Raw genomic sequence first — 25,512 nt, forward strand, 5'->3', positions numbered from 1 at the left:
ATCACTTGAACCTTGCAGGCGGAGGTTGCAGTGAGCCAAGATCGTGTCATTGCACTCCAGCCTAGGCAACACAGTGAGACTCTGCCTCAAAGAAAAAGAACTAAGAAAGTCCACTTGGTAAACATTGACCGAAAGCATATAAATTATAAAGGGTGCTGATTCATGTGACCAGCATGAATTTTCACTTTTAGTAGCTGCTCTAATGCATTCCACTTAAGTGAATATTCAAGGATTATTTTGGAAGGATGGAGATAATCCAAAACTAGTGTTAGAAACTGCTGCATTAAGGAAGGAGGGAGAGTTTTCTAGATAACACCAGCTTTCTTTTATTTCTGTATTCATTCATTCCACAGACAGGTATTGAGGGCAGCCCTGATCTCCAAGAACTTAGTCTAGCAGAGGAGACAGATAAGAGAATCAATCACGAAAATGTAATTGGTGTCATGAAAGGGTCAGTACAGGGTATTGTGGGAGGAGAGGATCGACAGGGGCACTTCCTGGAGGTGACATTGTCTCAGTGGAGGTTGGGAGGCACGGGCACGAGGCATCCAGGTAAAGAGGAGGAGAGTGATGAACTTGCAAGAGTGAACAGCATGTGGAGACCCAGGAGTGAGAAGGAACGGAGTGGAAGCCACCATGGGGTGCAGCCCCGCCCTCTGCCTCATCCCCATGCCAGCAAGAACCAAAAGGCACACCACGAGAATTGGCAAGGCTCCAGGTAAACCATAGCTGGAATATTCAGCTGTGCAGCAGTCATATGTGAGCCTGAGGAAGAACCTGTTTAGCCCAATAAGAGGGAAAATGGAATCCACGGGGAATAGTGTGGATTGGTGGGTGCAGTGTGGTTGGTGGGGGAGTATGGTTGGTGGGGGAGTGGACAGGGGGGGAGGGTGGATCCCTGGGAGGAAGTGGAGGGGGGAAGAGGGAAGGGAGGAATGGAAGGGGGGGGAGAAGGAAACAGGAGGGGAGGAAGGGGGGAGGAAGGAGGAGGAGTGGTGGTGGCTGGGGGGGAATCGGAAGCCATCCAGGAAATGTGGTCAGGAGGAGTGTGGCTGGTGGGTGGAGGCTTGGATGGGGAGGTGGAATAGGGAGGAAGGAGGGAAGAAGGGGACATGGTGGGGGGGAGTGGAATGGAAGGAATGGAAGGAGTGGAGGAAGGAGTGGAGGGGAGGTGGACGGAATGGAGGGGAGGAAGGAAGGAGTGGTCTGATCATCCAGGAATGGAAGCCAGGAAGGAGGAAGGGAGTGGAGGAAGGAGGTGGACTGGAGGGGAAGGATACCTGTATCGGCGGGGTGATGCATCGGTGATGCGGTCAATCCGGTTTGCCACTGGTCAGATGCGTATTGGCGTGATGATGCGGTCGGTGGTACGTACTGGCGGTGAACGCGGTCTGGCGGCGATGCACTGGCGGTGATGGTCATCCATACGGTCATCAGATGTAATATGATGATGCATCATAGATGTACTGGCGGGATGGTCATCCATTTTACACTGGTCAGATGTGCGGTCAAGTGAAATGATGTGTGGTCATGAAAATGATGCGTAATGGTGGGGACATGGCCTGGTGGTGGAACCGCCTGGCGGCACGCCCAGTAGATGTAATGGTGGGGATGTATCGGCGGGATGCATTGCCAGATGCTTAATATCCATGATGTACTGATGTGATGCGACTGGTAAGTGAACGCATTGAGGTAAATGCGGTCATTCATGGTCATCAGATGCGTATCGGCGAGATGTATCGGCGGTGATATGGTCGGCGGTGATGCGTATCTATAAAGATGCACTGGCGGTGATGCGTACTGGCGCAGATGCGGTCGGTGATGCGCACTGGCGGTGATGTACTGGCGGGGATGCGCATCGGCGGTACACTGATAAAGTGATGCGTATCGAACCATGATGCACCGATGTGACGCGGTCAGATGATAACGTCCGTAAAGATGTACCGATGATGATGGCATCGGCGAGGTGATGCTATCAATCCATGAACCAGTCATCCGATGATGCGGTCGATGATTCCCGCGGCCTGATAAAAGATGCATCGGCAGATACGTATCATCCGAGATGCATCAAAGATGATACACCGGCGGGCGATGCTATCGGCGTAAGATGCGGTCTGGCAGATGCATCGGCGGTGATGTATCGGATCCCGAGGATGCGGTCAATCCATTTACCGATGCGATGCGTATCAGGATGATGCGCACATCGGCGGGGAGTGTGGTTGGTTCAGGAGTGTGGCTGGTCCGGGATTGTGGTTGGGGAGTGTGGTTGGTGGGAGGGAGTGTGATTGGTCAGGGAGTGTGGTTGGGAGGGGGAGTGTGATTGGTGGGGAGTGTGGTTGGTGGGGGAGTGTGGACAGGGAGAGGTGGAATGGAGGGGAGGAATGGTGGGGAGGGAAGGGGGGGCAGTGGGGGGAAGAAAGGAAGAATGAAAGACGGATGGATAATGGAAGGAGCCCTGGAAGGAGCCTCTGCAGTGGATGGAAGGAAGGAAATAGAACTGAAACGGGTAGTGGTGGTGGTAGGGGTAAATAACTGTGAGAGGATGAACTTGATTCTACTGATGTTGGACAGAAACTGACTCTTGGGAAGGAGACAGATTCAAACGGCTCTGACATTTGAAAAGCCATGGCCTTGCTTACCTACAGTGAGACTTGGGAAGAAGTGCTAGGGAGGTAAAGGCGAGATACCACCTCCGCTGCCCGGAAGACTTTGCAAGATGCTCCAGCTGGGTACAGGGGATGGCTAGAATGACCTCCAGCCATCTTCACACCCGAGGCTGGGGCTGCTCTCCCAGGCCTGCAGTTCTATATTTTCCCTTAGAAGGTTCTGGAGGCAGACGGAACCTCAGAAGCAAGCTGTTTATTTTTTAGGTTTTTCAGTTTATTTTTAAATTTATGACTGTGATGGTGTTTATTTTTTCCTTTTCCCTTTCCCCACTTCCCCGGCTCAGCATCAGAAAGGGACCATCTGTCCGTTGCCTTGCTGTGGCCATTTTAGAACCAGCTCGAGGCTGCTTGAATCTGGTCCCTTCTTCTCCCTCCCTCCCTCCCCTACGCCTGGCTTTCTCTACTCCGCACTGCCTGCTTTCATCCCGCTCCCTCCAGGTGTCAGCTGCCACCTCCTGTAGGCCTCCATCTGTGAAGACCTCCAGGCTGGGTCCAGCCACCAGCCCAGGGCCCCTGTCGGAGGCAGCCAGATCTGTGGGGAACCTAGACATGGAGGCAGCACAATCAGCCTGTGAGAGGAGGAGGGGAATTAGCTCCAGTCTCCTTGCTCCAGGCAGGGCCCCTCTGCTCTGACTGGTTTCTGATGAGAATGGTATCTGTATTCACGTATGTGTCATGTCCTGACTTGTTGCTGCCTCTGCATGTACCTGCAAGTCAGTGCGTATGTGCATGCGTGTATCTCACACGTCCCTCTGGCGTAGAGATCCATGAGTGATTTATAAACTGCCCTTCCTCCCGTCACATAAATCTTTTTCCTGGTTTCTTTGCCTTCCTTTTACTTCTAGAACTGGCCTGATTTCCTCCCCTCCTGTGCTTCATTCCCATAAAAACACTTCACAACACGGTTAGCCATCGATAAACAGAGGACAAGTACTTCACATTGTGGAATCAGAATGAAAAGATCCGGTTGAGTTCCACAGCATGAGAGGCAGGGTTAGCAGAGTGGAGAGTCTGTTTCAGGGAGTAAGGAAAGCTGAGAAAAGGAGTTTTTTTTGAAGGCTTCATTAAAAAGAGTCCAGGCTGGGCGCAGTGGCTCCCTCCTATAGTTCCAGCACTTTGGGAGTCCCAGGCGGGCAGATCGCTTGAGGTCATCAATTCGGGACCAGCCTGGCCAACATGGTGAAACCCTGTCTCTACTAAAAATACAAAAAATTAGCTGGGCGTGGTGGTGGGCACCTATAGTCCCAGCTCTTATTATACTTAGGAAGCTGAGGCAGGAGAATCACTTGAACCTAGAAGGGGAGGTGGCAGTGAGCTGAGATTGTGCCACCACACTCCTGTCTTAAAAAAAAAAAAAAGGCCAGTCACAGTGGCTCACACCTATAATCCTAGCACTTTGGGAGGCCGAGGCGGATGGATCACCTGAGGTCAGGAGTTCAAGACCAGCCTGGCCAAGATGTTGAAACCCCATCTTGGCCAGGCATGGTGGCTCACGCCTGTAATCCCAGCACTTTGGGAGGCCGAGGCGGGTGGATCACGAGGTCAGGAGATCAAGACCATCCTGGCTAACACAGTGAAACCCCGTCTCTACTGAAAATACAAAAAATTAGCCAGGCGAGGTGGCGGGCGCCTGTAGTCCCAGCTACTCGGGCAGCTGAGGCAGAAGAATGGAGTGAACCCGGGAGGCGGAGCTTGCAGTGAGCCGAGATTGCGCCACTGCACTCCAGCCTGGGCGACAGAGCGAGACTCTGTCTCAAAAAAAAAAGAAACCCCGTCTCTACTAAAAATACAAAAAAATCAGCCAGACGTGGTAGCAGGCACCTGTAATCCCAGCTACTCAGGAGGCTGAGGTAGGAGGATCACTTGAACCTGGGAGACAAAGGTTGCAGTGAGCTGAGATCACACTGTTGCACTCCAGCCTGGGCAACAAAAGCGAGACTCTGTCTAAAAAAAAAAAAAAAAGTCCAGTTGATGATGGTATGTCATGGACAGTAGGATATTGATGAGGGTATCAGCTCCACCTTCTCTCTTCCTTTCTTTTTTTGAGACGGAGTCTTGCTCTGTTGCCCAGGCTGGAGTGCAGTGGATGCAATCTCGCTCACTGCAAGCTCCGGCCTCCGGGTTCACGCTTATCTCCTGCCTCAGCCTCCCGAGTAGCTGGGACTACAGGCGCCTGCCCGCTAATTTTTTTCTATTTTAGTAGAGACAGGGTTTCACCATGGTCTCGATCTCCTGACCTTGTGATCCACCCGCCTCGGCCTCCCAAAGTGCTGGGATTACAGGCGTGAGCCACCGCGCCCGGCTTTCTCTCTTCCTTTCATTTGCTCATTGAAGAGATGCTGGTGACCCCTGCTCTCCTCCTCCTGCCGTAGGAACATTTAATCTGTCTCATGCTTTGGCTTTGGGCCTGCCGTTCATCCCAGGCACCTGGGTGCTTGGGGATGGTGCTACCTACCTGCTTCCTAACTGGCTCTGGGGTAAATGGAGACTTCTTCAGGCCTGGGAGGGCCACCTCCCATTGAGAAAGGCAGGCATCTGGCTCTCTACTTACCCTTTGGGTCCTTGGGGGGCTGTGTCCAGTATCTCTGCCTGGGTAGGAAGGAGGAGGTGATCTTATCAGACTTTTCCTGCCACTTCCCTATCTCCAGCTCACACACCCACTCCCATTTTCTCTCTCTTTCTTACACACACTCTCTCTCTCTCTTTTTTTTTTTTCCTCCCCCGACATCTGAGAACTTTATCAGACACAGCCACCGCACTGGGCCTGTTAGCCCAGGCTGGAGAGGGTGGTCCATCCCAGGAGGCTCAGCAATGGGAACCTCCGTGAGGTGACACTGTACCTGAAGGTTACTAGAGAGTTGGGAGACAAGGGCTGCTCTGCAGGGGCATGGACAGGCCAAAGCTTTATAAATACCCAGTGAAGAGGGAATGACAACTCTAATTCATCCTTATACATAGAGCACTCAAGGGAGACGGGTGGGGCATCCAGGGGCCTGAGTCCTCACTGGTCAGGGACCTGGATGGGTGATGAGTAGGCTCAGGTGTCCACAGCATGGGGCAGGAGGGGGCAAGGCCTAGCCAACAGACGACGAGCTCCAGGACACCGTACACTTAGAAGACCAACTCCTGAGGGCCAGCTGCCCGGCACAGGCGTGTCAGGCTGTTTGTTTCGGAACGAGGAGGGGTGCTCTTTACATCGTCTTCTGTGACCGGTGGGTTTTGAGAGGGGCTGCTTTGTGGAGAGGATGAGCACCTTGGCAAAGGTGAGGATCAGTGTCATGCCCACACATAGTTAGGGCTGCTGGGCAGTGCCCCACTTGCCAGTGTCCCCCACGACGATGATGGCAAAGCCGGCTGCCAGGCCACTCAGGCCAGCGCTCAGCTGGAGGAAACTGCTGTAGAGGCTGATGTCATCATTCAGGGAGCTGGCAGTGGGGACAGCCGCCACTAGGCCATAGATGGTGATGATACCAGCCATGACCACTGGGATGATGGACTTCATGATCGGCTCTGGCCACACGTCAGACATGGCCATGATGCCAGTGCCATTGTTGGCCATGCCGTAGGCAGCACCCAGGCCACTGGAGACCATGGTGGCCATAGCACCCAAGATGGTGAAAACTAAAGTATACTCAGGGCTGTTGTTGGACGTGTCTGTGAGTGGGGAGGGGGACAAGGATGGGCATGGCAGAGGGTGAGTGCAAAGATAGTGGACTGGTGGCAGCAAAGATGCTTTTCTTTTTTCTTTCTCTTTTTTTTTTTTTTGAGACAGAGTCTCATTCTGTAGCCCAAGCTGGAGTGTAATGGTACAGTCTCTGCTCACTTCAACCTCTGCCTCCGGGGCTCAAGCCATTCTCATGTCTCAGCCTCCTGAGTAGCTGGAACTACAGGTACACACCACCATGCCCAGCTAATTTTTTGTATTTTTAGTAGAGATAGGGTTTCCCCGTGTTGCCCAGGGTGGTCTCGAACTCCTGAGCTCAGGCAAATCTGCCAGCCTTGGCCTCCCAAAGTGCTGGGATTACAGGCATGAGCCACCACGTCCGGCCAAGATGCTCTTTCTCTTACACACATACCCTCCTATTTCTTTTCTTATGCACACACACACACACACACACACAGCCTTTAGCTACTCCTATCTAATTGAAGGATGCCTAAGACACCACCCTTCTGTCAGAATACTTGCCCCTCCTTCCATATCTCTGCCAGTACTGTATCCTTGTGGAACTTAAATTGTTGGGGAAACCCCATCTGCCCCTTGTCTCTCAGGCCCTTATCCCCTCCCCTGCGGTGGCTTCAGAATATCTCCTACAGATGGGGTTTAGGGTTAGTAATCTGGTGGTACTGGGGCTCAGGGATAGGTTTTAAAGCTCCATTTGCATAGCAGTCACTATTTTAACACTTAGATTGTTGGTGTTTTGCGGTGTCTTTAAGGGAGCTAATGAATTTATGGGAGGCTAAATACCCCCTCCCCCACTGGGTATAGCCACTGCCTGTGCCCCCTCTTCCTCTGTGTGGGCCTTCTGGATTACAGGAAGAGCTCAGGAAAACAAGCCTATTGTTCTCCTCTGGGAGAGCGGGAGGGCCGCCCGGGCCAGCTCAGGCTCACTGACCTCTGAACTGGTACCCGATAAACAGTGGCTCCAAGACCCTGGCAGCCTTGCTCTTCCAAGGCAAGGGAGTTATTTGGCTTGAGACTTTATTCTGTTCTGCCAGCTCTTGTTGGTTCCCTTTTTTTTTGAGACAAGATCTTGCTCTGTCACCCAGGCCGGAGTGCAATGGCGCAGTCTCGGCTCACTTCAACCTCTGCCTTCCAGTCTCAAGTGATTCGCATGCCTCACCCTCCTCAGTAGCTGGGATTACAGGCGTGCACTACCATGCCTGGCTAGTTTTTGTATTTGTAATAGAGACAGGGTTTCACCATGTTGGCCAGACTTGGTTCCCTCTTTAGACCACAAGTTCCCATTCTCTTTCCCTAGTGTCCTCTGACATTCTCTTCTCTCCCTTCCCCCATCTGTTTTTCTCTATCACAGGTTTCTCTGAGTCTTTCTGGCTCCTGTGTAGTCAGTCCGGGTATGGTTAGTAACAGGAGGAAGCCTGCCTGTTTGGAAGTACAAGGAGCTCGGAAAGGAGGGGTCTCTCCCAGACTAGAGAAGTCTTCTCCTCCCCCAGCCTCACAGCTAGCTGACTCTGCCTTGTCCTCTCAACACCCAGGATTCCCTCCGGCCCCTCCCAACACCAGGCACCGGGGCAGCCCCACCTCCTGCCCTGTTTCCTGTCGGGGTAGGATGGCACCTTGCCTGGGTCTGGGAACAGCACTGGCTCCAGCAGCAAGACCTGCCGGGGCATATCTGAGTGAATAATCATTGCTGGGCTCGAAGCACGAGAGAGACCAATCCTTCCTTGTCTCCACTGGGCTGTTTAGTGCTTCTTTCCCAAGGACTTCCATCCCTTCCCCAGGCTTTATGGTTCCAGTTCTTCTGCCATTCTGGAAGCTCCCTAGAATCTCCTGGAATGTTTAATGGACCTTTCCAGCACTGAAATTCAAGAATTATAAGACTCATCGGTCAGCAGAAAAGTGAGGATACCTTTTCCTAACCTACTTGCTTCCCCTGCAGTTTCCTCACAATCTTACTCTTTATATTTTAGCATATGTGACTCCTCAGGATGTTAATTCTCTTCTCTCCGTGTTGGTGTCTGAGCACCCAGAAGGTAGAGCCAGGGGTGCTTATAAATCAGGAGCATTATTTGACAGGCACTTAATAAAGACCCTGGCTATGTAATCCCAGCGCTGTGGGAGGCTGAGGCGGGTGGATCACGTGAGGTCAGGAGTTCGAGACCAGCCTGGCCAACATGGCGAAACCTTGTCTCTACTAAAAATACAAAAACTAGCCGGGTGTGGTTGCGCATGCCTGTAATCCCAGCTACTCAGGAGGCTGAGGCAGGAGAATCGCTTGAACCTGGGAGGCGGAGGTTGCCGTGAGCCGAGAGTTTGCCATTGCACTCCAGCCTGGGCGACAGGAGCAAAACTCCATCTCAAAAAAATAAATAAAGATGCTGGCTAATATTGATAATAACAGTTTGCATTTGCTAAAGTACTTAAATAAACCTTTACCCCTCAAAGGGTTTCATCTACATGCAAAGCCAACACCGCAGGAATTACTTTCCCCATTTGGAGCCGGGTACAAAGGGAAGGGGCATGTCATTAGAGGAGCTATTGTTAGTGGAATGAGGACTGGCAGCCAGAGTTCTCATCTGCCAGCTCCAGGCCACTTCCAAGAAATGTGACCCCAAGCCTCCGGTGCTTGCCTCCTTTTGCTCATTCTGTCATCCACCCCTTTCATCCTGGATTCCACTATGACTCCAGGCCTCTCCTGCATTTCTAGATTTCCACATGCGGATTGTGAGGGACTGATGGGGTTTCTTCTTCTCTCCTTTTTCTTGCTCCACAGCCTTGGCTCACGCTTCCTAGGCTCTGAGCTTCAGTTCGTGTCCCAGCCTCCCAACCGGACAGCATTCTGGAAACAGTTTATGCATAAACTCTTTTGCATTTTCTCTTGGGAAATAATCAAACCTTTTGTTTCTAATCTAATCTCAGTCTGTCCTACTACTACACTGAAATGACTTTTTGGTTTTGAGGAAAGGAAAGGAAAATGTCCATTGATACTGGGCCCCAGGCTGCACCGTGAGAGCAGGAGTGGGTTCACATTTGCCCCTGTTTTTTTCTCCAGGTAGGAGCTGTGGGAGGAGTCCAGGGAGCCCCTTGAGGGTCAGCAGAGCAAATAAGCAAGGGCTTAAGGCTGGTGTGTGCCTGGTTCTCCCCTGGTCGGTTCTAGGGAGCAGAGTCCGTGGTGCAGGTGGAAGGACCACGGCCCTGTGTCCCATAACTGTTCAGCCCCAGTGCATGCCATGTGCCAGGGAGACGCTGAAGCGTTAGGCAGCACCTTCGGAAAGCTTTTGAAGCTGGGGAAACTAATACATTTGAAATAGTTAAAGGGGGATTTAAGGCAGAGGAGCAGAGTCTGAAGGGACAGCTCGTGCCCTCCCCTTGCCTGCCTCAGGCCACCAGCTGTGCGCCTCTTCTCTCCCTCCAGCCCTTGTTCCTCAGCTTCTTCTGAAAAGCTTTCCTTGAGCCAACCCAGCTCTGCCTTGCTCCGTCTGGCGTTTTATCATTAAATCAGCGGGGATTTGGTGACCTCTTATATACTCAGAAACATACCTGGAGCTTTGAGGGGAACAGGAGCAAACAACAGGGCAGCTCCCTAGTGAGGCGAGTGCAGCGTTAGGAGGATGTACTGCTCGGCGCCAGCCTGGTGTGTGACCACTGCCTTGCATTGTATGCGGAGGTATGAGTGAGGAGACATCTACCAAGTTTCAGCCTTAACATCACGGTTGGCTCTTCATATCTGAGCAAAGCAATATGTATAATTATACATTGTAAACAACACAGGGCACAGTGCCAGGTGACATCTATTTTGACACACACAAGAGGCTCTGTCTGTTATCCCAGAGCCCCACCCTTCAATAATTGAGTCCAACACTTTTATGGTATCTTCCAGAGCCTCTCCATCAACCAAAGATTTTTATTTATTTATTTATTTTGAGTGGGAGTCTCACTCTGTTGCCCAGGCTGGAGTGCAGTGGCACGATCTCAGCTCACTGTAACCTCCACCTCCTGGGTTCAAGTGATTCTCCTGCCCCAGCCTCCCTAGTAGCTGGAACTACAGGCACGCGCCACCACACCCGGATAATTTCTGTATTTTTAGTAGAGACAGTTTCACCATGTGGGCCAGGCTGGTCTCGAACTCCTGACCTCAGGATATCCACTCGCCTCAGCCTCCCAAAGTCCTGGGATTACAGGTGTGAGCCACTGTGCCTGGCCCAACCAAAGATTTTACACAATTTTAGTATACGTAAAACGTGAAGAGATAAGACGCGCTTAGTAATAGAAGCTCTAGTGAATGAGACAAAGCAGCCGCAGACCGTTACCCCACATGCTCACGATGCAACAACAGTCGTTTTGTGTGTGTTATAGATTCAGAGCTGCACAGATAAAATACTGCTGCTTTCATTCAGGCACCCGTCTCAGTGCGAGGCTGCCTCACTCTCATTCTATGTATACCCAAGTACCACGTAGAAATGGCTCCTGCCCTTAATGAGCTTCTGTTCTACTTGTGGAGCTGAGGCTCAGCCCTGTGAAAGGTTTAGTAGAGATGTTGTGGTCTAGCTTGTTGGGTTGGAAGGAATCTGTTCCAGCTAAGTCAAATAAAGGGTTAGATGCAGCAGAGACTCAGGAGCCAGCTACATGCATTCAAACCCTGGCTCTGCCACTGAAATAGCTATTTGACCTTAGCAAGTTATTGACCTTCCCTGAGCCTGTTTCCTCCTGTGTAAAGTGACAGTGATAATAATATCTACCTCATGGAGTTAGGTGAGGATTAAACTAGTTGGTGTGTGGGCCGGGGCGGTGGCTCCCACCTGTAATCCCAGCACTTTGGGAAGCCGAGGCAGGTGGATCACCTGAGGTCAGGAGTTCAAGAGCAGCCAGGCCAACATGGCAGAACCCTGTCTCTACTAAAAATACAAAAATTAGCCTGGTGTGGTGGCTGGCACCTGTAATCCTAGCTACTGGGAGGCTGACGCAGGAGAATTGCTTGAATCCAGGAGGTGGAGGTTGCAGTGAGCCAAGATCACGCCACTGCACTCCAGCCTGGGCGACCGTGAGACTCTGTCTCAAAAAAAAAAATTGGTTGGTGGCCGGGCGCAGTGGCTCAAGCCTGTAATCCCAGCACTTTGGGAGGCCGAGACGGGCGGATCACGAGGTCGGGAGATCAAGGCCATCCTGGCTAACACAGTGAAACCCCGTCTCTACTAAAAAAAATACAAAAAAAGTAGCCGGGCGCGGTGGCGGGCGCCTGTAGTCCCAGCTACTCGGGAGGCTGAGGCAGGAGAATGGCCTGAACCCGGGAGGCGGAGCTTGCAGTGAGCTGAGATCCGGCCACTGCACTCCAGCCTGGGCGACAGAGCGAGACTCCGTCTCAAAAAAAAAAAAAAAAATTGGTTGGTACGTGTAAAACACTTAGCACAGTGCCAGACTGTCAATATTTTTTATTTAAAGTCAAGACCCTTCTTGAAAGGGTGTGGTGGCTCACGCCTGTAATTCTAGCACTTTCGGTGTCCAAGGCAGCCAGATTGCTTGAGCCCAGGAGTTCAATACCAGCCTGGGCAACATAGTGGACCCCTATCTCTACAAAAAAGTTTTTAAAAAGTAGCTGGGCCTGATGGTGAGTGCTTGTGGTTCCAGCTACTCAGGAAGCTGAGGTGGGAGAACTGCCTGAACCCAAGAGGTTGAGGCTGCAGTGAGCTATGATTGCACCACTGCACTCCAGCCTGGGCAACATTGCAAGACCCTGCCTCACAAAACAAAAACCAAAAAAATATCCTTCTCACTTCACATGCCAAGGGAAAAAAAAGAGAAAAAGAATCTTATTGGAACCTAGGCACCTGAATGGCAGCATAGACAGTTCCTTGGAACTGGAACCATAGGGTGGTTCTGGGTTAATGGTAACACCAGGGGATAGCTAGAGTCAGTTGGTCACTGTCTCGCTTCTGTCTCCCCCTGCAGCTCCCATGGCCTCTCCTTCCATGTCTACTGTGCTCTCTGTGTACAGTCTGGCCCCTCTGCCCACTCATGGCCTCTGCTTTCCTTTACCTGAGATAATAATGAGCTCTCCAGCCTTGACTCTCCATGCACTGTCTGGCGTCTTCCCTTTTATTTGAAATGGCTGAAGAGGAAGTTTGCCTTAGGTTACCTTTTTTCCTTCAGTCTTAGACTGGCTCCCTGGGGTCAGGAACTCATTTCTTAAACTTTTTTGCTGGGGCTAGAAAGGGGAAGAAATGGTTGAAAACACGGTCCTTTGGGCAACAGGAGGTATGAGCCAGGCAATGCACACTGCAGGCCTTGAGGTCACATTTTCAGGTCAAATCTCGGCTCCACCACTTCCTAGCTGTGTGTAATCCTGGGCAAGTCATTAAATTGTTGTAAACTTTTTCACCTGTGAAATGAATATAACAGTAGTACCCACTTCAAAGTTTGTCATGTGAGATTATAATTCTAAAGTGCCCCGCAGTACCAGGAACAAATAAAATGCTCAAAAATTGCTAACTGTCTCATTATTATTATTATTATTTTTGAGATGGAGTCTCACTGTGTCACCCAGGCTGGAGTGCAGTGGTGCAATTTCGACTCACTGCAACCTCCACTTCCCGGGTTCAAGAGATTCTCCTACCTCAGCCTGCCAAGTAGCGGGGATTACACGTGTGTGCCACCACACCAGCTAATTTTGGTATTTTTAGTAGAGACAGGGTTTCACCATGTTGGTCAGGCTGCTCTTGAACTCCTGACCTCAAATGATCCGCCTGCCTTGGCCTCCTAAAGTGCTGGGATTATAGGAGTGAGCCACCACGCCCGGCCTAGCTCTGTCATTATTAAAGGGCTATGGGGGCTGGGTGCGTTGTAATCCCAGCTACCTGGGAGGCTGAAGCAGGAGAATCGCTTGAACCCGGGAGGTGGAGGTTGCAGTGAGCCGAGATCGCACCACTGGACTCCAGCCTGGGCGACAAGAGTGAGACTCCATCTCAAAAAAAAAAAAAAAGAAGGCCTATGGGGAGAGTGAACAATGAGTGTGATCTCTGAGATGGCCGATATGGGCAAGCTCCTAAAGTAGTAAAGATCAAGGCCGGAAGGATGGGGCAGATTGCAGCACTCGTTGTTCAGAGGAGGGTACTGGAAAGGCGGGTAGACCACCGCGGCTTGAATACGTCTTCTTCAAAAGAACCTTTTCCTGGCTCCCCAGGCTCGGTCAGGTGTGCTCTCTTGGCACCCTGCACTTCACAGCACATAAGACAGACCGGAGCTCTTTCCGAGACCGAAACCTTCCTTCCTCCTTTTCGGTCCAAGAGACACACTTGGCAGCAGCAGGAGGAGTGTCACTCCATACTTTTTTATTTTTATCTTTACTTTTTTATCTTTTCTGTTTTACATGAGATGTGTATTTAAATAAACCAGACACTGGACTAGAGGGGGAAAGTTTCAAGGATTTTTTTTCCTCCCCTTTTTCTCAGAAGGACAAATTTCACTATGTGGAACAGCTACGTAGAAAAAAATGATGAAATTGTGATCTATGGAAAAAACATTAAAATAGGCTAGGCATGGTGGCTTACACCTGTAATCTCAGCACTTTGGAAGACTGAGGCAGGAGGATCTGCTTGAGCCCAGAAGTTCAAGACCAGCCTGATCAACACAGGGAGACCCGTCTCTACCAAAAACAATAGCCAGTAACCAGGCAGAGTGGTGTGTGCGCTTGTAGTCTCAGTTACCTGGTAGGCTGGGGCAGGAGGATCGCTTGAGTCCAGGAGTTCGAGGCTACAGTGAGCTATGGTTGTGCCACTGCACTCCAGCCTATGGGACACAGCGAGACCCTGTCTCAAAAAAGAAACAATACATTGGTTTGCGGCATCTGAGATGCAACGAAAGAAAGAAAGAAAACAAAGACATGCCACAGCTATAATTACACAATTAATTGTAGAGGTTGTTAACGTGTGCCTCTCTCCTCAGAACATAAACACCAGTAAGGTAGGGACTGCTTCAGTTACTCACTGTTCTATTCCCCAGTTTAGCACAGTTTCTGGCACACAACAGGAAGAAATAAATAGTCATTAGGTTGGCAGCCTCATGGAATGTGGACCTGAGCATTTGGAATCATAGAGTTAGAAATTCTGTTTTCAGGCCGGGCAAGGTGGCTCACACCTGTAATCCCAGCACTTTGGGAGGCCGAGACGGGCAGACCACGAGGTCAGGAGATCGAGACCATCCTGGCCAACATGGTGTAACCCCGTCTCTACTAAAAATACAAAAAATTAGCCGGGTGAGGTGGCGGGCGCCTGTAGTCCCAGCTGCTTGGGAGGCTGAGGCAGGAGAATCACTTGAACCAGGAAGTCGGAGGTTGCAGTGAGCCAAGATCACGCCACCGAACTCTAGCCTGGTGACACAGTGGGACTCTGTCTCAAAAAAAAAAAAAAAAAAAGCTATCTTACTGAAAGGGAACTTAGAGAAGTTAAGTGACTGGTCCTTAAACACACAGCCTATTAGCAGCAGAGCCAAGAATAAGAAACCAAATTGTGAGCAATATAGTGAGACCCTGATTCTACACACACCAGAAAAGTAGCCAGGTATGATGGCACATGCCTGTAGTCCCAGCTGCTTGGGAGGCTGAAGTAGGATTGCTTAAGCACAGCAGTCTGAGACTGCAGTGAGCCATGATTCTGGCGCTGCACTCCAGCCTGGGTGACAGAGCAACACTGCATCTTAATTAAAAAAACAAAAAACTAGATCGGGTGCGGTGGCTCATGCCTATGATCCCAGCATTTTGGGAGGCTGAGGTGGGCAGATCACCTGAGGTCAGGAGTTCAAGACCAGCCTGGTCAACATGGTGAAACCCTGTCTCTACTAAAAATACAAAAATTAGCTGGGCATGGTGGCGCACCTGTAATCTCAGCCACTCAGGAGGCTGAGGCAAGAGAATAGTTTGAACTGGGAGACAGATGTTGCAGTGAACTGAGATCGCACCATTGCACTCCAGCCTGGGCGACAAGAGCAAGACTCTGTCTAAAAAAAAAAAAAATTATCTAACTTTTAATAATATGAATATTTTATTGTCTACTGTGTTTGTCTTGGAATTTATTTATTTATTTATTTTTTGAGATGGAGTCTTGCTGGAGTGCAGTGGCAGGATCTCGGCTTACTGCAAGCTCCACCTCCCGGGTTCACGCCATTCTCCTGCCTCAGCCTCCCAAGTAGCTGGGACTACAGGCGCCTGCCACCACGCCTGTCTAATTTTTTGTATTTCTTTTTTAGTAGAGACAGGGTTTCACCGTGTTAGCCAGGGTGGTCTTAATCTTCTGACCTCGTGATCCACCCGCCTTGGCCTCCCAAAGTGCTGGGATTACAGTCGTGAGCCATCGCGCCTGGCCTATCTTGGAATTTTTAAATATGTGTTATTAGATGAGAAGCACTTTATAGATTCTTTTCCATATTAGTAGGGTAGCTTGCTTTTTTTGTTGTTGTTGTTGTTTAGACAGAGTCTCACTGTGTCGCCCAGGCTTAAGTGCAGTGATACAATCTTGGTTCACTGCAACCTCCACCTCCCCAGTTTAAGCAGTCTCCTGCCTCAGCCTCCCAAGTAGCTGGAGTTACAGGCATGCACCATCACACCTAATTTTTGTATTTTTAGTAGAGATGGGGTTTCACCATGTTGGTGAGGCTTGTCTTGAACTCTTGACCTCAGGTGATCCGCCCACCTCCCAAAGTGCTGAGATTACAGGTGTGAGCCACTACACCAAGCTGATATTAGTAGGGTAGCTTTCTTAGAATAGAATCTGTCATTAATAATAACTTATTGTCCAGGCACGGTGGTGCACATGTGTAATCCCAGCCCTTTGGGAGGCCGAGTCAGGTGGATCATTTGAGCCCTGGAGTTTGAGACCAACCTGGTCCACATAATGAGACTGCATATGTAAAAAAATTTTAAAAATTAGCTAGGTATTGTGGTCCGTACCTGTGATCACAACTGCTCAGGAGGCTGAGGTGGGAGGATCATTTGAGCCCAGGAGGTCAAGGCTGCAGTGAATTGTGATCATGCCACTGCACTCTAGCCTAGGCAGCAGAGCGAGACTCTGTTTCAAGATGATGATAATAATAATAATCAACTGGGTGCGGTGCCTCACGCCTGTAATCCCAGCACTTTGGGAGGCCAAGGCGGGCGGATCACAAGGTCAGGAGATCGAGACCATCCTGGCCAACATGGTGAAACCCCATCTCTACTGAAAATACAGAAAATTAGCCTGGCGTGGTGGCGGGCGCCTGTAGTCCCGGCTGCTTGGGAGGCTGAGGCGGAAGAATGGCGTGAACCCGGGAGGCAGCTTGCAGTGAACCCAGATCGCGCCACTGCATGCCAGCCTGGGCAACAGAGCGAACTCTGTCTCAAAATAGATAGATGGATGGATGGATGGATGGATGGATGGATGGATGGATGGATGGATAGATAGATGGATAGATAATAAACTAAACACTACAGAAGGTGCTCTTAGGATTTTTGTTTGTTTGTTTTGTTTTGTTTTGTTTTGTTTTGTTTTTTGCCAAGGTCTTGCTGTGTCATCCAGGCTGGAGTGCAGTGGCATGACCACAACTCACCGGAGGTTCAACCTCCTCCTAGGCTCAAGTGGTCCTCCTATCTCAGTCTCCTGAGTGGCTCATACCTGTAATCTCAGGGTTACAGGTATGAGCCACCGTGTCCTGCATCTTAGGATTTTTTAAAATGCGTTAAAAAAATAGATACACGGTCAGGTACAGTGGCTCACGCTTGTAATCCCACTTTGAGAGGCTGAGGCAGGAGGATCACTTGAGCCCAGGAGTTTGAGACCAGCCTGGGCAACATAGTGAGACCCAGCTCTGAAAAATACTAATAATTAAAATTTTTAAAACTTGGGCCAGGTGCAGTGGCTCACGCCGATAATCCCAGCACTTTGGGGGGCTAAGGTGGGTGGATTACCTGAGGTTAGGAGTTTGAGGCCAGCCTGGCCAACATGGCAAAACCCCATCTCTACTAAAATTACAAAAATTAGCCAGGTATGGTGGTCACAGCTAGTTGCGAGGCTGGTAATCACAGCTACTCTTGAGGCTGAGGCAGGAGAATCGCTTTAATCTGGAAGGCGGAGTTGGCAGTGAGCCGAGATGGCACCATTGCACTCCAGCCTGGGTGACAGTGAGACTCTGTCTCCAAAAAAGAAAAAAAAAGTAATTGATACATAATTATACATATTGATGGAATATGTGATGTTTTGATACATGCATACTATGTATAATGATTAAGTCAGCGTAATTTGGCTATCCATTACCTCAAACACTTATTTGATTTTGTTGAGAACATTCCATACCTTCTAGCTCTTGTTTTTAATTTTTAATTTTTATTTTATCTTTAGACAGAGTCTTGCTCTGTTGCTCAGGCTGGAGTGCAATGGCATGATCTCGGCTCACTGCAACCTCCATCTTCCAGGTTCAGGTGATTCTTCTGCCTCAGCCTCCCAAGTAGCTGGAACTACAGGCATGCGCCACCACGCCCAGCTACTTTTTGGATTTTTAGTAGAGATGGGGTTTCACCCAGTTGGCCAGGCTGGTCTCAAACTCCTGACCTCAGGTGATCCACCCTCGACCTCCAAAAGTGCTGGGATTACAGGCGTGAGTCACCACGCCCGACCCTCCTCTAGCTCTTTTTAAATTTACAATAAAGTATTTATAACTGTGGTTACCCTACTGTGCTGTCAAACACTAGAACCTTCTAGTGTTCCTTCTATCCACCTGTATGTCTGAATCCATTAACCAGCCTGTCTTCATCCCCCTGCCCTTCTCAGCTTCTGGCAACCCCCGTTCTGGTGTCCACCTCCTTGAGACCAGCTCTTTCTAGTCCCCACATATGACAGAGTGCATGTAATGTTTGTCTTTCTGTGCCTGGTGTATTTCCCTTAACAGAATATCCTCTGGGCTCATCCATGTTGCTGCAGGTGAACCGATTTCATTACTTTTTATGGCCGAATAACATTCCATCCATATTCCATAGAACATTCCATATAGATATGCAATATTTTCTGTATGCATTTATTTAATTTAACTCTATATCTTGGCTGTTATGACTAGTGCTACAATAAATATAGGAGTTTAGATGTCTCTTCCATGTACTGATTTCTTGTTTTTTTTTTTTTCTTTTTTTTTGAGACAGGGTCTCACTCTGTTGCCCAGGTTGGAGTGCAGTGGCATGATCATGACTGACTGCATGCAGCCTGAACCTCCTGGGCTCAAGCAGTCCTCCCACCTCAGCCTCCTAAGAGCTGGTAGCACAGGTGCACACTGCCACACCTGGCTAATTATTTATTTATTTATTGAGACAGAGTCTCGCTCTGTCGCCCAGGCTGGAGTGCAGTGGCGCGATCTCGGCTCACTGCAAGCTCTGCCTCCCGGGTTCATGCCGTTCTCCTGCCTCAGCCTCCCAAGTAACTGGGACTACAGGCGCCCACCACCACACCTGGCTAATCTTTTTGTATTTTTAGTAGAGACGGGGTTTCACCATGTTAGCCAGGATGGTCCCAATCTCCTGACCTCGTGATCCGCCTGCCTTGGCCTCCCAAAGTGCTGGGATTACAGGTGTGAGCCACCACTCCCAGCCTAATTTTTTAATTTTTAAATTGTTATTTATTTATTTTTGAGGCAGGGTTTAACTCCTATCACCCAGGCTGGAGTGCAGTGGCACGATCTCGGCTCACTGTAACTTCCACCTCCAGGGTCAACCAATTGTGCCTCAGCCTCCCAAGTAATTGGGACTACAGGTGCATACCACCATGTCCAGCTAATTTTTTGTACTTTTTGTAGAGACAGGGTCTCGCCATGTTGCTCAGGGTGGTCTCTAACTCCTGAACTCAAGTAATCCTCCTGCCTCTTTCTCCCACAGTGCTCACATTACAGGTGTGGGCCACTGTACCTGACAATTTTTTCTCTTTTGGATATATACCCAGCAGTGGCATTTCCTAATCTTATGATAGTTCTATTTTCAGTTTTTTTTGAGGAACCTGCATGCTGTTGTCCATAGAGGCTGTACGAATTTAGATTCCCACCAACAGTGTAAGAGTTCCCCTTTCTCTATATCCTTGGCAGCATCTCTTTTTTTTTTTTTTTTTAAATTATTTTATTCGTATTTATTCATTTTTATTTTGTATGTATGTATGTATGTATGTATGTATGTATTTTAATTTATTTTGAGACGGAGTCTCACTCTGTCGCCCAGGCTGGAGTGCAGTGGCTCACTGCAAGCTCCCCCTCCAGGGTTCACACCATTCTCCTGCCTCAGCCTCCTGAGTAGCTGGGATTACAGGCGCCCGCCACCACACCCGGCTAATTTTTTTTTGTAATTTTTAGTAGAGACGGGGTTTCACCGTGTTAGCCAGGATGGTCTCGATCTCCTGACCTCATGATCCGCCCACCTCGGCCTCCCAAAGTGCTGGGATTACAGGCATGAGCCACCACACCCGGCCAATTTTTTTTTTTTTTTAAAGACTATTTTATTTTTTGTAGAGGAGTGGTTTCACTATGTTGCCCAGGCATGTCTTGAACTCCTGGGCTCAAGTGATCCTTCCACCCCAGCCTCCCAAAGTGTTGGGATTACAGTTACAGGTGTGAGCCATTATGCCCAGCCTTTTTGTCTTTTGATAATAACCCTTTAACTGGGGTGAGATGCTGTCTCATTGGGTTTTGATTTGCATTTCTCCTATTACTAGTGATATTGAAGGATTATTATTTTTAATAACAGGTTTATTGAAATATAATTTACATACCATAAAGTTTACCCTTTAAAAATATTTTAGGCCAAGTGTGGTGGCTCATGCTTGTAATGCCAGCACTTTGGGAGGCCAAGGCGGGCAGATCACTTGAACTCAGGAGTTCAAGACCAGTTTGGGCAACATAGTGAAACCCCATCTCTACAAAAAATATAAAAATTAGCCAGGTATGGTGGTGTGCACCTGTAGTCCCAGCTACTTGGGAGTTTGAGGCAGGAGGATTGCTTGAGCTCAGGAGGCGGAGGTTGCAGTGAGCTGAGATCACACCACTGCACTCCAACCTCAGCAACAAAGTGAGACCCTGTCTCAAGAAACAAACCAACAAAACTTAAAATAAAATATTTTAAAGTGGTTTTTGGTATACTTACAGACTTATGCAACCATCTTCACTATCTAATTTCAGAACCTTTTCATTATCCCCAAATGAAACCCAGTATGCGTTAGCAGTCATTACCCATTTTCCCCTTCCTCCCAGCCCCTGGCAACCACTAATCTACTTTTCATTTTTTTGGATTTGCCTATTCTGGACATTACAAATAAATGTAGCCACATAACATGTGGCCTTTTGTGACTAGCTTCTTTCGTTAAACATAATGTTTTCAAGGTTCATCCATGTTGCAACATCTAGCAGTAGTTTATTCCCTTTTTTTTTTTTTAATTTTTTTTTTTTTTTTAGAGGCAAAGTCTCACTCACTCTGTCACCCAGGCTAGGGTGCAGTGGTGCTATCATAGGTCACTCCTGCCTTCAGCTCCTGGGCCCGAGGGATCCTTCTACCTCAGCCTCCCATGTAGCTGGGACTACAGGTGCATGCCACCATGCCTCACTAATTTTAAAAATTTTTTTGTAGAGATGGGGTCTTATTATCTTGCCAAGGTTGGTCTCAAACCTGCCAAGCAATCTCAAACCACTTGACCTCAAGTGATCCTCCCACCTCAGCCTCCCAAAGCGCTGGGGTTATAGGCATGAGCCACCACACCTGGTCGTCATTTCTTTTTATTACCAATATAATTCTATTATGTAGATATACCACATGTATCTCTTCATCAGTTGATGGATATTTGGGTTGTTTCTACTTTTTGGTTATTAATAATCCTGCTGTGGGCATCCATCTACATATTTTTGTATGGATATATGTTTTCACTTTTCTTGAGTATCTACCTGGAAGTGAAATGGCTGGGTGATACGATAACTCATTGTTTAACATTTGAGGAACTGTCAAACTGTTTTCCAAAGTGGCTGTACCATTCTACATTCCCAGCAGCAGTGTATAACAGTTTCAGCTTCTCCAATGCCCTCTTCAACGCCTTTGACTGTCCATCCTTTTCTAGATGGGGTAGGGAGGCAATCTCACTGTTGCTTAGGCTGGAGTACAGTGGCATGGTCATAGCTCAGTGCAGCCTCGAATTCTGGATTTACAGGATCCTCCTGCCTCAGCCTCCTGGGGAAATACAATTCAAAACCACAATGAGATACCACTTCATACCTAGTAGGATGACTCCAGTCAAAAGAATGGACAGGCTGGGCGCGGTGGCTCACTCCTGTAATCCCAGCACTTTGGGAGGCCGAGGTGGGTGGATCACTTGAGGTCAGGAGTTCGAGACTGGTGAAATCCTGTCTCTACTAAAATACCAAAAAATCAGCCAAGTGTGATGGCGGGCACCTGTAATTCCAGCTATTCAGGAGACTGAGGCAAGAGAATCACTTGAACCCAGGAGGTGGAGGTTGCAGTGAGCTCAGATCGCACTACTGCACTCTAGCCTGGGCAACAGAATGAGACTAAGTCTAAAAAAAAAAAAAGAATGGACAGTCAGGCATGGTGCCTCACCCCTGTAATCCCAGCAGTTTGAGAGTCCAAGGCAGGTGGATCTGTTTAGCTCAGGATTCGAGACCAGCCTGGGCGACATGGTGAAACCCCATCTCCATAAAAAATACAAAAATTGGGCGCAGTGGCTCACACCTGTAATCCCAGCACTTCGCGAGGCCGAGGCGGGTGGGTCACGAGGTCAGGACTTTGAGACCAGTTTGACCAACATGGTGAAACCCCGTCTCTACTAAAAATACAAAAATTAGCCAGGTGTGGTGGTGCGTGTCTGTAATCCCAGCTACTCGGAAGGCTGAAGCAGGAGAATCGCTTGAACCCGGGAGGTGGAGGTTGCAGTGAGCCAAGATCATGCCACTGCACTCCAGCCTGGGTGACAGAGAGAGACTCTGTCTCAAAATCAAAAGAAAAATCAACTCCTCAAACATCCACCCTTTTTGGCTTCTTCCCTTCCATAATCATGAACGATCTTCCCTATTTTGAAAACCGTATTGTCTGACTTTGCTGCCAGCTCTGTCATCTGATTTCCCCCCTTCCTCTCAAGGTTAGACTTCTCCAGAAAGGGTGCTGCCCTCATTTCCTCAGCACACCCGTCTCCTCCAGCCCCCGCTGTCTGCCCTCTGCTCACACAATGGCAGTTCCCAGTGGTTTCCTAGCTGCTGAGGTCAGTGGGATTTTTTTCAGTGCCCTCTGGCTGCTCTGCCGCATTCGAGGCCATCACTCTCCCCTTATCCCCCCTGCAGCCTCCATGACCATCTCCTCTTCTGGCATCTATTTTGCTGCTCTCATGTGTTGCCTGTGGCCATTCACACTCTCCCTGGATATCTTGTTTGTATCTCCAACTCTCACACTCACAAATGTCTGTAAATTGTATTTACAGATCCTTGTTTCTAACTGCCCAATAGAATGTACCTGTGTATCCTTTAACATCTCCAATCCAACATTCAAACCCAGACTGCTCTCCCACTGTGTCCAGAATTGGTGGGTTCTTGGTCTCACTGACTGTAAGAATGAAGCCGTGGACCCTCGCGGTGAGTGTTATAGTTTTTAAAGATGGTGTGTCCGGAGTTTGTTCCTTTAGATGTTCAGATATGTACGGAGTTTCTTCCTTCTGGTAGGTTCGTGGTCTCGCTGGCTTCAGGAGTGACGCTGCAGACCTTTGCAGTGACTGTTTCAGCTCATAAAGGCAGTGCAGACCCAAAGAGTGAGCAGCAGCAAGATTTATTGTGAAGAGCGAAAGAACAAAGCTTCCACAGTGTGGAAAGGGGACCTGAGCAGGTTGCCACTGCTGGCTCCCGCAGCCTGCTTTTATTCCCTTATCCGACCCCACCCACATCCTGCTGATTGGTCCATTTTACAGGGAGCTGATTGGTCCATTTTGACAGAGTGCTGATTGGTCCATTTTGACAGACTGCTGATTGGTGCATTTACAATCACTGAGCTAGACAGAGTGCTGATTGGTGCATTTACAATCCTTTAGCTAGACATAGAGCACTGATTGGTGTGTTTACAAACCTTGAGCTAGACACAGGGTGGTGATTGGTGCGTTTACAATCCCTGAGCTATACACAGAGTGCTGATTGGTGCATCCACAAACCCCGAGCTAGACACAGAGTGCTGATTGGTGCATACACAATCCTCCAGCTAGACATAAAAGTTCTCCAAGTCCCCACCCAAGTCAGGAGCCCAGCTGGCTTCGTCTAGTGGATGCTGAGCTGCAGGCGGAGCTGCCCGTCAGTCCCGTGCGGCCGCCCACAGTCCTCAGCCCTTAGGCAGTGGATGGTACTGGGCACTGCGGAACAGGGGGCAGCACCCGTCAGGGGAGGCTTGGGCTGTGTGGGAGCCCACGGCGTTGTGGGGGTGAGACTTGGGCATGGCGGGCTGCAGTGCTGGGAGACCTGGCAGACCCACCTCAGTTGCCCGTCCAGGTGCTAAGCCCCTCACTGCCCAGGGCCCGCGTTGCCAGCCGGCTGCTCCAAGTGCAGGGTCCACGCAGCCCACACCCACCCGGAACTCGCACTGGCCCGCGAGCTCTGTGCGCAGCCTCAGTTCCCACCCACAACTCTCCCTCCACACCTCCCTGCAAGCAGAGGGAGCCGGCTCCGGCCTCGGTCAGCCCAGAGAGGGGCTCCCACAGTGCAGTGGCGAGCTGAAGGGCTCCTCAAGCGCTCCCAGAGTGGATGCTGAAGCCGAGGAGGTGCTGAGAGGGAGCTAGGGCCGCTAGCACGTTGTCACCACTCTCCCATAGCAACATCTCCAATTCAACATTCAAACCCAGACCACTCTCCCATAGCACAGCATGGTCTTTGCTGCTCTTTTTCGTTTTCTGTTCTTTTCTCTTTTTTGATAAGGAGTCTCACTCTTTCACCCAGGCTGGAGTGCAGCAGCGCGATCTCGGCTCACTGCAACCTCCGCCTCCTGAGTTCAAGTAATTCTCCTGCCTCAGCCTCCCAAGTAGCTGGGTTTACAGGTGCCCACCACCATACGCAGCTGATTTTTGTATTTTTTTAGTAGAAATGGGGTTTCACAATGTTGGCCCGGCTGGTCTCGAACTCCTGACCTCAGATGATCCACCCTCCTCAGCTTCCCAAAGTGCAGGGATTGCAGGCATGAGCCACCATGCCCAACCCTAAAGTGGACTTTTTACACAATCCAACCCCCTCTTAGCTTGTGGGAGGGGAACAAGGCCTCAAACAGTTAAATACTTGCACAGAGACACACGACTAATGCCAGAGTTGAAAACCCTTCTCCCGTGCTCTTTCTGCCACACCAAGCAGCGTCTCAGCGACTTTCGTGCTTTCGGCTGCTGTTGTGATACATAATCGTAGACTGCCACATTTTCATATTTGAGTACTTGGCCAATCTATACAATTATAAAGTTTTATATTTCTCATGTATCGGTGAGCTCCCTTTTGTGTCTAATTTGGGAGTTATTACATAGTTTGTGCTCAAGAAATACGTAATGGATGAATGAAATGAGATACGATTACGTTACAGGTTTTCTCTGCTTAGGGCTTCGCCCAGTGCAGGGCAAATGGAGGCGCTCACTCAGAAGATATTTAGTGGTTGAATAATAACGGGGCATTGCTCAATATCAGGCTGAGGTGTTGGGACTCTAAGCATTGGGGAGCCCCGCTACCAGTTCTGGGCAGAAGAGTAAAATCAGGAAAGCACCATTTTGGAAGAGTTAAATCAGTGGCAGCAGAAGGAAGACATGGGGAGGCAAGAGCTCCAGGAGGGAGGACATGAGGGATTGGTCTGAGGTGGCGGACAAGCCAGGCACATTTTGAAGAGAGAAAGGACGAGGTGGCTGCGACACAGGAAAGGGAGGAGGAGGAGGATTAGGCAGAGACTAGACCGTGGTGGGAAAGGGGTGCTGCTATTGAAACATGGAGCATCTGGGTGGGGAGAGGGTAAGAGATCACAACCAGAGTGTCACGTGCGGGACCCCATCTTGCTTCTCTGAATCACCCTTTCCAGTAGGAGTTTTCAGGAAACCAACTTGAAACCCATTAAATGTCGATATCTGAACCCAGGGTGTCTGACCTCAAATATTCCTTCATCCCTCAGTGCCACCCAAACAT

General features: G+C 49.5%; 2 protein-coding genes across 21 annotated transcripts in view; one reads left to right on the plus strand and one right to left on the minus strand.

Moving 5' to 3' along the window:
• Positions 1–25,512, plus strand: part of MINK1 (misshapen like kinase 1) — a 68,532-nt gene that overhangs the window by 21,308 nt on the left and 21,712 nt on the right. For 2 of the 20 annotated variants that reach the window (XM_009189429.3, XM_021928597.2), the window contains one exon: positions 8,127–8,244. The exons of the other annotated variants lie outside the window; for them this stretch is intronic. The gene's annotated coding sequence lies outside the window, so the exon portion shown is untranslated. Of the gene's footprint in view, positions 1–8,126; positions 8,245–25,512 lie in introns of those variants that run through there. 20 annotated transcript variants of the gene reach the window in all.
• Positions 1,992–23,803, minus strand: LOC108582506 (V-type proton ATPase 16 kDa proteolipid subunit 2-like). The gene is given in 5 exon segments (XM_031657212.1): positions 1,992–2,094; positions 3,078–3,209; positions 5,218–5,255; positions 5,920–6,380; positions 23,722–23,803. Coding segments are annotated over 5 exon segments (816 nt in total).

The sequence above is a fragment of the Papio anubis genome, chromosome 17 (assembly GCF_008728515.1).
Source record: "Papio anubis isolate 15944 chromosome 17, Panubis1.0, whole genome shotgun sequence".
Taxonomy (NCBI): domain Eukaryota; kingdom Metazoa; phylum Chordata; class Mammalia; order Primates; family Cercopithecidae; genus Papio; species Papio anubis.